We start from the raw sequence: 13035 nt of genomic DNA, 5'->3' as shown, positions 1-13035 counted from the left end.
CTATTCTCCAGCGGGGAAGGGGAACCATGTATCTCTCTGCTTTCTTTCGGTTTTATAGATTCAGGTTTCTATAACTTAAGGTCTCGAGCACAACACTATTTTCACATTTCCCCCTCATCGACTCTTCCAGGGACTTTTACCGTCTCCTCGCTAAGCGAGGGAGACGGAACACAAAAAAAAAATATCACGTCATGGAGGATTGGGTTGGTTCAGAAATTCCCATGGTGCCTCCCTCGTGTTATGGGACGGCCGTTTGTTATGCCAGGAACAGGGGTCCGCTTTGCACGGCACCAGTTTTGGGGAGGGGGTTTCTGTCTGCTCACAGTCTTTGATTGGTGGCTCCGTATCCCCCAGGGGTCTCTCTTTCCCGGGTTTCATTCCCCCAGTTTCCCTACACGGATTCATAACGCAGAAAGGGGGCTCCCCAATCAAGGTCCTGATTGGTCGCAATCATTACCGCAAAGCCTTTCGTTTTCAAAAACCCTGCGTTCCTTGGGACAGAATAAAACAGGGCTTCCCCCTTGGGCTGGAGTACGCTTTATCACAAAAACTCACGGCTTCCTTCGTTGCTATTTACCGGTGGGGGGGGCTTAATTCTTGCCGTTTCCAGGGGAGTAGGGTTCTTGGGGAGTTACCGCCTCCTCTGGTTTCTATACGGTCCCAGGCTTCTCGCGCAGTGCTTTCCCCAGCGATTCCCTCACGCTTTTTTCCAGGGCGTTTTTTTGGGTGCCAAACGTTTGTGAGCGCAAAACCTGGGAGGGAGGGGTCAGGGTCTGGCAAACCTTTTGCCGTCTTATGCAGGCGGCGGCAGGACTGTGGAAAGAGCCGCACACAATAAAAATACGTGAGAGGATTTTAAAAGAGGGTCCTAAGGTGATTGGTTCGCTCGGTTCAAGAAAGGTGGGAGTTGTGGCTTTTCCACCTCGGTGTAACCCATTTCCCCCCCTTATCCATTGGGGACAGCTTTCTCGGGCATGTGAGCTCCGACGGGTACATTTGGGTCCGTTCCGTGTCTTTTTTTCCCTTCACGGTCGTGTTTCAATCCTTTGTCGCTGTTGCGATCTTGCTTCTTCCGCACATCTTGTTCGGCGTCCCACCCTGGGGTTTCTTTTCGCCATTGTCCCTCTTTGTGTTCAAGGCCTTTTTTTTTCTTTCGCGCCCCCTTCGTATCTTTCCCCTCCCCCCCCCCCATCGGTTCCTTCTATTGTCGGAGGGGAGAAAGGCGTTTCCCTAAATTTACAAGGGTACGGGAAAGACTTCAGTGGACATTTTGGCGTTCCTCGGGGGGGACGTGCGTCACCCAAAGTATACTTCTGTGGGATTGGAAGGGGTTACGGTCCTGAGGAAGGAGGGTGGGTTTTTTATCCACTTCGGGGCCCCACGTCAGTGTTGCTCCTCAGGGGGAGGGGGGGAGGAGACCGTCGGTTTGGGATATGGAATGAATTTCATCTTCGAGTTTCCGCCAGTGGGGTTCCTCCTCGAGGTCGGGCCCAAGGGGGGGCGGGCTCGGTGAGGGTTGGGGGGTTTACTTTGTTTTCATGTTTTTGTCTGTTTTACATCATTGTTTGCTTGTTCCCCTGTGCTTTCCCTCCTGCTGGGTCTTTACTTTTGTGAGGTTTTTTCCCTTCTTTCTCTTCTCTCTCTTTTTCTCCCTCTCCCCTTCCTCTCTTCCCTTCTCTCCGCTCTCTGTTCTTTTTCTCTATCGTTCCGTCCGGCTTTCCTCAGCTGTTTCTTCCATTTCCTTTCCTAAAAGACGGACCCTCATTTTTACTTCTTTTTCCACACCTGGTCCTCTTTGCCCTCTGATGTGAGGAGTCCCTATTTTCCTTCACCCTCTGTTTTTTTCCGCTTCTGTCCTTGTCGGATTTACTTGTTTGAGAATATTTGCTCTGCCTCCTATCCCTGTTGTTCCTTTGTTTTCCGCCCTTGTCGTTGTTGTTATGGCCTTTCTTTCAGATGCTTCTGGATGTTGGAGCAGGTGTATTATTTTGTCAGCTACGGGGCCTGTTGCCTTCCCTGAAGCCGGACCTTTGCAGTCTTGTGGGGGTTCGCGGGTTTTTCCCTGGCGTTTCCTTCTCTACTGACGAGGAGGGTTTTCCCAGTTTCCTGTTTTTGGGGGGGAGTTTACCTTTTTGATATATCCAGGAGGAAATACAATTGTTTGGTTTTTTGATACTGGAATTAAAGACTTCTTGTCTTTCTATTTTTACCGGTTCCGCTTTCTTTTTGGGTTTCTCTTTCACCTGCTAACAACTTATATTTCCGGTTTTTTTGCAACAGGGGTCCGGGCCCCTGGGTCTTAGGGGAAGAGAACCCAAAGATAACAAATGGAATCCCTCAAGGGATTGGTAAAAAGGGATAACATAATTAACTTTATTGAACCGGTAACAAAACAAAGTTATTCCACAAGGTAACCCCCAACCCCACTGGGAAAAAAACATATAAAAAACATAAACCCACACAGTTTTCTTCATACTCCAAATCATTGGAGGGACAGGAACCAACACCTATTTTTTTCAAAAGGGCTTTCTGCAAAAGGGGGGGAAACAGGAAAACCCAACCATAAACCTCTTTTACGGTGAATCTTAATTGATTCCAATTTATGTTCCACGGGGGCTCGTTCGGTTAAAACATTGAAAAAGAGGGAGCGGAGGGACCCCAAGGGGCAAGCGTTTGATAACAATTTTCATGTCTTCTTATTTATTTTTAAATAGACGAAAATGGGAAGGAACAACACTAAAAAAAACTTACCCAAAAAACCAACCAAAACGGGAACGGAACGTGGGGACCGCTATTAAAAAAACCCAAAAAATAGGGGGCAAGGAACACAGGCAAAACCTAAACCATAAGGGAACATTAGACCATAACCCCCACCCAATTAACAAAAACAGGGCTTAACCTAAATTGGTTCCCCAATCCAGAAGACAAAAGGGGGCAAAAACACTGTTCTTCTGGATTGAAGAAAACCATAATCCAGGGGGGCAAACACAGAAAAAATAGACAAAACCCCAGACAAAAACAAAACATAGAGGAGAAAACAGGAATCACCACCCCTGACCCAAAACCCAAAACATTAAAAACATAACCCAAAAGGCCAAAAACTTCTGGTTCTGGGCGTGACCCCACCAATAAAGAAAAACCACACCTGAAGTGGTTTCATTTTTTCTTTCAATAGGGGGGGGGGGGCGGTTTAACTTCCCACTTTTGTTTAAAAAAATCGTTCCCCCAAAAATTTAAAACTGGCCTGTACTCCAATTTTTCTTCTGTACATATTATTGCCACAAAAATTATTTACTATTGGGATTAGGGGGGGAAAAAAACACTCTAAAGTTTCTAAAAAAAAACCGTTTTGGAAATTATAATTCTGTTGAGTAAAAACAGAAACTCATTTTGCAAGACGCAAAACTTTCCTTGTCAGGGGAAGTGAAGAAATCTTGGGAAAAAATCGGAGGGCTCTGTTTCCAGGGTTTCAGTTTTATTTAATTTACCATTGGGGGGAAATCTATGGGTCTTACATTGCACTGGGCATACCCGCCTTCCCCACTAGGATTTTCAGGTAGGGGGCAGTTTGGAGAGGTGGGGAATGGGGGTGGGGGTCTAGGCTTAGATTGAGGGCCGAAAACATAAGGGAACCTTCTTGGAACCGTTGGGTTTCTGTCTTTTTTTACGTTTGGGGCCTTGACGCCCAAGAGGACCCTTGGCCCCTTTGGCGTTTCAGAAAAAAGGGCTTTTTTTAAAGAAGTTTAGATTATATCCCGGCTCTGGATTTTTATCTTGTATATAGTGTTAAAAAAAACTTATAAAACTTCTAGTGTACCTATATTAAAACCGGGACTTATAAAAGGGGCAGGTTTATATCAGGTTGGATTGCGATTTTTCGTTATTTTGTTTTGTTCATTGCGTTTCTTGGTGGAATTTTTGGGCCACTTTCCATTGCCGGGGGCTTGGGCCAGCTTTGTTTAGCTAAAAAAATCGGAACAGGGGATGAAAGGGGACGGGACATTTTCTTACAAACCGGGAAAAACACGATATTGGTGGGAAAAAGGGGGACATGGTTTAACCCAAGGGATTCGATGGAAGCTCCATTCCAAAAAAAAAATCAGTAAGGAACCATTTATTGACTATTATTTTGTATTTTCTGGTCGGAAAAAATGTTAGGGACCTTAATTATTCCGCCAGATTTCGGGCGGGCTGTCCGCTATAAAAATAACGTAAAAAGCTGTTTGGGTCGGTTTATAAAGGTTTTATTAAAACAAAATTTTTCTAACCCCCAACAGCGGTTGCCAATTAAAGGGCTATAGTTTGTAATCTTTCATTTTTTGCTTGTCCAACCCCTGTTTGTTAAAAATATTTTTAATGATTATCTATTTTTTAGATGGATTGGTTGAGTTGGTCAGAAAAATTATATTCCAGGGGAATTTAATTTTTTTTGCTGCAGGTTTTGGCTAAGTTCTTCACATGGTTCCAAAACCATGGGAAATTTGTAACCCGCTAATATTTGCCCCACCATTTTCGAACCAAAACCCCATTATATGTTAAATTTGTGGTTTAATATGTGTTTATTAGGGGGAACTTTCATCTGATGGAAGTTTGAGAAGTAGTTGGGAAAAAAAATGGTATTATCTTTGCTTTTGCTGGGGTATTATTCGCTATCGCTAAACGTGGGCCTTTTGAAATTGGGGAATTGCGGGATTGTGTGGTTAGGGCTATTTGTAGTTTGCTAACTGGATTATTTGGCTTCATATTGTGTTTTTCGCTGTAAAAGACACATTTAAAAGAAATTCTGAAATAAGTATCATTGGCTTGGATTCACAAGATGGTCTTTGGTCTATTTCATATTTTGTGTTTTTTAAACACCGTTGTAATTTTTATAAATGTTTTAATGAGTATTTTTAAGGTATTTTTCTTTTCCCACATTGGGGTTCTTCTCCGTAGTTTTTCTAGGGCCTTTTGGTTTGAGAATTTTGTGGATTGGTGGCTGGGCAAATGTAAAAACTTATGATTTTATTACTGAAAAATATGCACCCAATTTTCAAACAAAAAAACATATTTTGCTATACCAATAAAAAATAATTTTTTGTTATTTCAACGGAACTTGTCCATCTGATTGAAGGTTGTTTTCCTTTGGTATAGGTGGGGACATATTTTATATCTTTAAATTTGGGTTCGATGTGTCGTGTTTGAAATCTGATTCGTGATTAGTGATACCGGATTTAGTACACAATCGGTTTACTGTGGTTGGTACCGGTTAGTACACTAAGTGACGTATATGGTAGTTACCGCGTAGACCACAATACGGTTACTGCTGAGACGGTTAGTTACACAATACGGTACAGGTAGTCCGGTTTTAGTACAAATACGGGTATTTCATTGGTAGTACTAGGTTTAGTACAACAATACGGTTTAGGTAGTACCGGTTTTAGTTACACAATACGGTTTTTGGTAGTACCGGTTTAGTTACACTCAATCACGGTTTACGGTAGTACCGGTTTTAGTTACACAATAACGGTTTATGGTAGGCCATTTGATTTGAAAAATGATGGCCAATCATCTTTTTGCAAAAAATACCTTGCTTTTTCATTATATGCTCATTTACTTGTGTGGCTGCCATCCGAATTGCGTTGCGTTTCTGTTGTCATCTGATGAAAATGAAGCATTTTTTTCTGCCGAATGTGTTGCATGTATTTTGGGTGAAGGAAATCTCTAGTTGCACGTCTGACCACTCTATTGAAGCAACAAAAACAACTTGACTTTCAATATAAAACATGACCCCTGTCAATACACGGCTGGACTCACCTTCTCCTGCTTTCTCCCGTTTACAAACAAACACGTGACTGTCTGAACCGTGCTGGGGAACTAACTGAGCTTCATAATGTGACTGGTGTGATACGAATGCTGCTTTATATCCTAACGCATTGCACAAGTTGACTGCAAGTATTTACTTTAAAAAAAATAGCTACAAATATTAAAGTGCATTGAAAAAGTTTAAAAAGGAGTTTTGATGGTATTGATAAACCATCCTGTGGCTATTTCCAAATACACCGGTAGACAGTATACTGAGTAATTACACACTAGAATCTTCTCTTATCTCCACAAGTGTGAGGGGTCGAAGGTCACCAACCTTTTCTGAGCCCAGATCACTTTGAGTCCCAAAGAAAGCAGAGCTCTACCACTCAGATGTTGTTGTTTTTAAAAACAGGACTTTAGAAYTGTGAGCCGTTGCAACGTTAACCATTTTAAAAACAGATCTAGAGCAATAAGGTTTGTGCAGTAGGCCAAATACATTATGACTGCATATTGTCTGTGAATTGCCCTACCAGTGTTGTTCTTCTCATACCATTTATATTTTTAATCGGTATTCAGACCCCTTGACTTTTTCCACATTTTGTTACGTTACAACCTTTTCAAAAATTGATTAAAATGTTTTTTCCCCTCAATCTACATACTCTACACACCCCATAATGACAAAGAAAACAGGTTTTTATAATTTATTTGCCAATGCCTTATTTACATAAGTATTCAGACCCTTTGCTATGAGACTTGAAATTGAGCTCAGGTTCATCCTGTTTCTATTGATCATCCTTGAGATGTTTCTACAACTTGATTGGAGTCCACCTGTGGTAAATTCAATTGATTGTCTGGAAGAAACCTGGCAACATCCCGACMGWYYKYRYMMGMMGMSYSKYRKWRYRMYTYWGGYWYTMTTTRWSAGYSYSYGYSWSMGYGASWKMWMWSYYMKWKYAGAYAYAMYWYWYMYGKYKAYWYRASYGYGAMKRRTMWMYWYAAKKRSRMCRKSAGKYCMRWSYYSKRCWSAGTGGGGCAAAGGTTCACCTTCCAACAGGACAACAACCCTAAACACACAGCCAAGACKAKGCAGGAGTGGCTTTGGYACAAGTCTCTGAATGTTCTTGATTGGCCCAGCCAGAMCCCGGACTTGAACCCGATCGAACATYTCTGGAGAGACCTGAAAATAGCTGTGCAGTGACGCTCCTCATRCAACCTGACAGAGCTTGAGAGGTTGTGCAGAGAAGAATGTGAGAAATTCCTCAAATACAGGTGTGTCAAGCTTGTAGCGTCATAACCAAGAAGACTCGAGGCTGTAGTCGCTGCCAAAGGTGCTTCAACAAAGTACTGAGTAAAGGGGGGGGAACAATTTAATCAATTTTAGAATAAGGCTGTAACGTAACAAAATTTTGAAAAAGTCAAGGGGTCTGAATACTTTCTTGATTCAACTTCCCTTAGTGGTGGCCACTGYTCTAAAGCAAGGATCCCCCAACTCTGTTCTGCCCCCCCCCCCCACACTGGGTGAACGTCTTAGTTTTRCCCCTAGCACTACACAGCTTCAACAAATCTGCTGTGTTGCTAAGGCAACAATTCAAATGGGCACCCAGGGGGAACCCTGGATCAAGGGAACATTTGGGATGGTCTGTATTTCTTAAGGATATTTTCTCCCCCCCCCCGCCATTGGCTCCACAGATCCACAATTCAGTGTCCCAGCTTCCACCAGACAGCTAAACAGCCTGTTGCAGCCAGCGCTACCCAGAGACCGAGGCATCATGACATCGTCAGACGTGCTGAAGTTTGGTCCCATGCTGCAGAACGTCCTCATGGCCGGCTCCATCACCAAGGCAGTGCAGACGCTGGGAGCCTTGCTGTCCCTACAGCAACTCAATCTCTTCTGCTCCTCTTCTTCCTCTCAAGATGASGACTTCCAGAAGGACCAGGTCTTTATATGCAGCATCTCCTCCTCCTCCTCCTCCAGCAAAGTGGCAAAGCTCCCAATCCCCAGCTCCTCAACCAGCGTAGCCAGTCTGAATCTGACCGAAGACGATGGGATCTTTATCTCCAAGGAGAAGAGACCGCAGCAGCCGACTYCAACGACGGTTACAACCACTCAAATCAAAGAGAACAGTCGAATCACACAAACACCTGGAGCAACAGATCTAGGTCTACCTGTCCCAGGTGAGCTCCTCTCAGGGTTCAGTAACCCAGCCAACCAGATGACAGCCCTGGCTCCTCCCCRTCTAGATCCAGGAAGTGACACCAGAGTACAGCACCAGAAGCAAACTTCCTCTCAGCTCATGCAATTCCTGCGAACCAACTGCAGGAACGAGCCAGCCATGGAGTTGACTGCTTTCTTCCAGTACACCACCCAGTACACCACCTCTGATTCCACCGCCCCGGCAACGACCTCTGACCCCACCACGGAAACCAAGCATGCCCAGGAAATTAAGAATGTTCTAGAAACTAAGAACGTCAGCGTCCTGAAGAAGGAGCTGTTCTCAGAGCTGCCGGATAACCAGCTGAACCAATATGTATGTATTATGTTGAGTGTAATGTAAAGTCTCTATTTTATATACAGCACTACTGTGTGTCGAAAACAATTTTCACCTCGGGACATTCAAGTGAATCATGTCCTCTCTTACCCTACCCCCTCTTATCCTATCCCCTCCTACCATCTCCTCTCCTATCCTACCCTACCATCTATTACCATCTCCTCTCCTACCCTACCATCTCTTATCCTACCCTCTCCTATCCTATCCTACCCTCTTCTATCCTACCCTACCCTCTCCTATCCTACCATCTCCTATCCTCCCCTCCCAGGCCCCAGTGTTCACAGTAAAGCGTGTGGAGTCTGGAGGCTCTCTGATCTTCAGCTGTATCATTGCCACCAAGACAGAGCTCTGGGATATAGGAGACGTCTTTACCGAGGCGACAAGGAGCGGTCCTTCCTCTGACGTCATCACCACCTCAGAGAACAAGATGTCTGCCGCTAGTCTCCAGTGTCAGAGTGTAGAGATCTCTAACACGACCCTCCACCCCCCAGCTCCATCCATCCACAGCCTACAGATCAAAGAGGGACATGCGACAGGGAAGGTTCAGGACGATATCGACACCATCAGTCGGACTCCAGAACTCCAGAGATTCCAGAACTGTTGTTCCTTTGTTACCCCGGGCAACCAGTGTCTGAACATTCCAGAGTTCCAGATCCGTAAGTTTGAGGAGACGGCAGTGGTGGTGAGTCACGTGGTGCATCCTGGGAACTTCTACATCCAACAGGCCGACGCCACCCTCCAGCTGGAGGACCTCAACACTGAGTGAGTTATATTGGGTGTCCAAGATGGTACCCTATTCCCTATATAGTGCACTACTTTTCACCGGGGCCCAATGGTACCCTATTCCCTATATAGTGCACTACTTTTCACCAGGGCCCAATGGTACTCTATTCCCTATATAGTGCACTACTTTTCACCAGGGCCCAATGGTACTCTATTCCCTATATAGTGCACTACTTTTCACCGGGGCCCTATGGTACCACATTGAGCTAACATTTGTACTCCGTAGTATCCTTTCCTCAGTGTGCTCTTATTCACTCCCTCTGAAGAAGCATTTGATTGGTGTAAGAAATATAGTAGACACACTCAGGYTGTGTCCTCAATGGAACKCTATTCCTGATGTAGTGCACTACTTTTTAAGCAGAGCYCCAGTCTAAAACAGGACTTTACCCAAGTCCTTTACATTTAGTCATTTCCTTAACCCTGTCGTTGGCCGGTTGTCTTGCAGTGGTTTAGCAGAGCTGAAGTGTATTCCATGACATAGGGACCTACGTCATGTTGGTTCCCGCAACAGGAGAGTGGTGTCGGGCACAGGTGGCCAAGATATGTGGCATGAGTGAGGTAGATATATATGTTTTCCATCGACGAGTGGAGGTTAGATATACATGTTTCTCGATGAGTGAGGTTAGATATATTGTTTCATGATGAAGTGGAGTTAGGATTATATCGTTTAATGATGAGTGGAGGTTAGCTTATATGTTTCATGACGAGTGGAGGTTAGAGTGTTGGGCCAGTACCAAAAGGTCTGCTAGTTCGAAATCCCCGAGCCGACAAGGTGGAAAAGACTGTTGAATGTGGGTCTTTGAACAAGGCGATTTAACTCTAAATGGTTTCTGGAAATCGCCTCTGGACAAAGAGCGTCTGCTATTGACGTAAATCTAAACATGAGGTAAAATAATGTCTTCTAAAATGTTTAATAACCCCTAGGACGCTCAGAATGTTAATAACCCCTAGGAGCGCTGCAGAATGTTAATAACCCCTAAGGACCCTGCAGAATGTTAACCCTAGGACGCTGCAGAATGTTAAACCCCCTAGGACGCTGGCAGAATGTTAATAACCCCTAGGACGCTGCAGAATGTTAATAACCCACTAGGACGCTGCAGATGTTAATAACCCCTAGGGACGCTGCAGATTGTTAACCCCTAGGACGCTGCAGAATGTTAATAACGCCTAGGACGTGGCAGAATGTTAATAACCCCTGGACGCTGCAGAATGTTAATAACCCCTAAGGACGCTGCAGAATGTTAATACCCTAGGACGCTGAGAAATGTTAACCCCTAGGACGCTGCCGAGAATGTAATTTAAGCTCCTAGGACGCTGCAGAATGTTAATAACCCTAGGACGCTGGCAGAAGATGTTAAAACCCCTAGGACGCTGCAGAATGTTAAAACCCCTAGGACGCTGCAGAATGTTAAATAACCCCTAGGACGCTGCAGAAATGTTAATAACCCTAGGACGCTGCAGAATGTTAATAACCCCTAGGACGCTGCAGAATGTTATACCCTAGGACGCTGCAGAATGTTAAATAACCCCACAGGACGCTGCAGAATGTTTAATAACCCCTAGGACGCTGCAGAATGTTAATAATCCCTAGGACCCTGCAGAATGTTAAATACCCTAGGACGCTGCAGAATGTTATAACCCCTAGGACGCTGGGCAGAATTTAATAAATCCCTAGGACGCTGGCAGAATGTTAATAACCCCTAGGACCGCTGCAGAATGTTAATAACCCCTAGGACGCTGCAGAATGTTAATAATCCCTAGGACGCTGCAGAATGTTAATAACCCTAGGACGCTGCCAGATGTTAATAATCCCTAGGACGCTGCAGAATGTTAATAACCACTAGGACGCTGCAGAATGTTAATAATCCTAGGACGCTGCAGAATGTTAATAATCCCCTAGGACGCTGCAGAATGTTAATAACCCCTAGGACGCTGCAGAATGTTAATAACCCTAGGAGCTGCAGAATGTTAATAATCCCTAGGAACGCTGCAAATGTTAATAACCCCTAGGACGCTGCAGAATGTACAAACTGAAGCAGCGCTCAGAGTTAAACCCTAGGACGCCTGCAGAATGTTAATAACCTAGACGCCTGCAGAATGTTAATAACCTAGGAACGCTGCAGAATGTTAATAACCCCTAGGACGCTGCAGAATGTTAATAACCCCTAGGACCCTGCAGAATGTTAATAACCCTAGGACCTGCAGAATGTTAATAACCCCTAGGACGCCTGCAGAATGTTAATAAACCCTCTAGGACGCTGCAGAATGTTAATAACCCCTAGGACGCTGCAGAATGTTAATAAATCCCTAGGACCCTGCAGAATGTTAATAACCCCTAGGACGCTGCAGAATGTTAATAACCCTAGGACGCTGCAGAAATGTTAATACCCTAGACGCTGCAGAATGTTAATAACCCCTAGGACGCTGCAGAATGTTATAATCCCTAGGACGCTGCAGAATGTTAATCCCTAGGACGCTGCAGAATGTTAATAACCCCTAGGACGCTGCAGAATGTTAATAACCCCTAGGACGCCTGCAGAATGTTAATAACCCTAGGACGCTGCAGAATGTTAACCCCTAGGACGCTGCAGAATGTTAATAACCCCTAGGACGCTGCAGAAATGTTAATAACCTCCCCTAGGACGCTGCAGAATGTTATAATCCCTAGGACGCTGCAGAATGTTAAATAACCCCTAGGACGCTGCAGAATGTTAATAATCCCTAGGACGCTGCAGAATGTTAATAACCCTAGGACGCTGCAGAATGTTAATAACCCTAGGACGCTGCAGATGTTAATAACTCCCTAGACGCTGCAGAATGTTAATAACCTCCTAGACGCTGCAGAATGTTAATAACCCCTAGGACGCTGCAGAATTAAACCCTAGGACGCTGCAGAATGTTAATAATCCCTAGGACGCTGCAGAATGTTAATAACCCCTAGGACGCTGCAGAATGTTAATAACCCCTAGACGCTGCAGAATGTTATAATCCCTAGGACGCTGCAGAATGTTAAATAACCCCTAGGACCGCTGCAGAATGTTAATAACCCCTAAGGACGCTGCAGAATGTTAATAACCCTAGGACGCTGCAGAATGTTAATAACCCTAGGACGCTGGCAGAGATGTTAATAACCCCTAGGACTTGCAGAATTGTAATAACCCCTAGGACGCTGCAGAATGTTAATAACCCTAGGACGCTGCAGAATGTTAATAATCCCTAGGACGCTGCAGAATGTTAATAAATCCCTAGGACCCTGCAGAATGTTAATAATCCCCTAGGACCTGCAGAATGTTAATATAGGACGCTGCAGAAAGTTCTAGGACGCTGCAGAATGTTAATAATCCTAGGACGCTGCAGGATGTTATAACCCCTAGGACGCCTGCGAATGTTAATAACCCCTAGGACGCTGCAGAATGTTTCTAATAAACCCCTAGGACGCTGCAGAATGTTAATAATCCCTAGGACGCTGCAGAATGTAATAAACCTAGGACGCTGCAGAATGTTAATAACCCCTAGGACGCTGCAGAATGTTATAATCCTAGGACGCTGCAGAATGTTTTAATAATCCCTAGGACCTGCAGAATGTTAATAATCCCTAGGACGCTGCAGAATGTTAATAATCCCTAGGACGCTGCAGAATGTTTAATAACCCTAGGACGCTGCAGAATGTTAATAACCCCTAGACGCTGCAGAATGTAATAACCTTCCTAGGACGCTGCAGAATGTTAATAATCCCTAGGACGCTGCGGCAGAATTGTTAATACCCCTAGGACGCTGCAGAATGTTAAATAATCCCTAGGACGCTGCAGAATGTTAATAACCCTAGGACCTGCAGAATGTTAATAAACCCTGACCTCAGGTTAATCTGGAGCTTTAGAAGTTAAACCCGCCCTGCAGAATGTTAATAACCCGAAAA

At 44.6% G+C, this 13035-nt stretch overlaps 1 protein-coding gene across 1 annotated transcript in view; it reads left to right on the top strand.

Annotated features, from left to right (window-relative positions):
- The window catches only part of LOC112078090 (uncharacterized), a 13776-nt gene extending 4162 nt beyond the window's left edge, over positions 1-9614 (top strand). Inside the window, exons 2-4 of the mRNA XM_024144430.2 lie at positions 7477-8315; positions 8605-9098; positions 9565-9614. Of these exons, the coding sequence (XP_024000198.1) occupies positions 7477-8315; positions 8605-9098; positions 9565-9595 (1364 nt within the window). The 3' untranslated portion in view covers positions 9596-9614. The remainder of the gene's footprint in view (positions 1-7476; positions 8316-8604; positions 9099-9564) is intronic.
- Positions 9615-13035: the final 3421 nt, after the last annotated feature.

The sequence above is a fragment of the Salvelinus sp. IW2-2015 genome, unplaced genomic scaffold (genome assembly GCF_002910315.2).
Source record: "Salvelinus sp. IW2-2015 unplaced genomic scaffold, ASM291031v2 Un_scaffold5242, whole genome shotgun sequence".
NCBI lineage: Eukaryota > Metazoa > Chordata > Actinopteri > Salmoniformes > Salmonidae > Salvelinus > Salvelinus sp. IW2-2015.
Note: the sequence above shows the minus strand (reverse complement) of the source record. Positions and strands in the feature narration are given on the sequence as shown.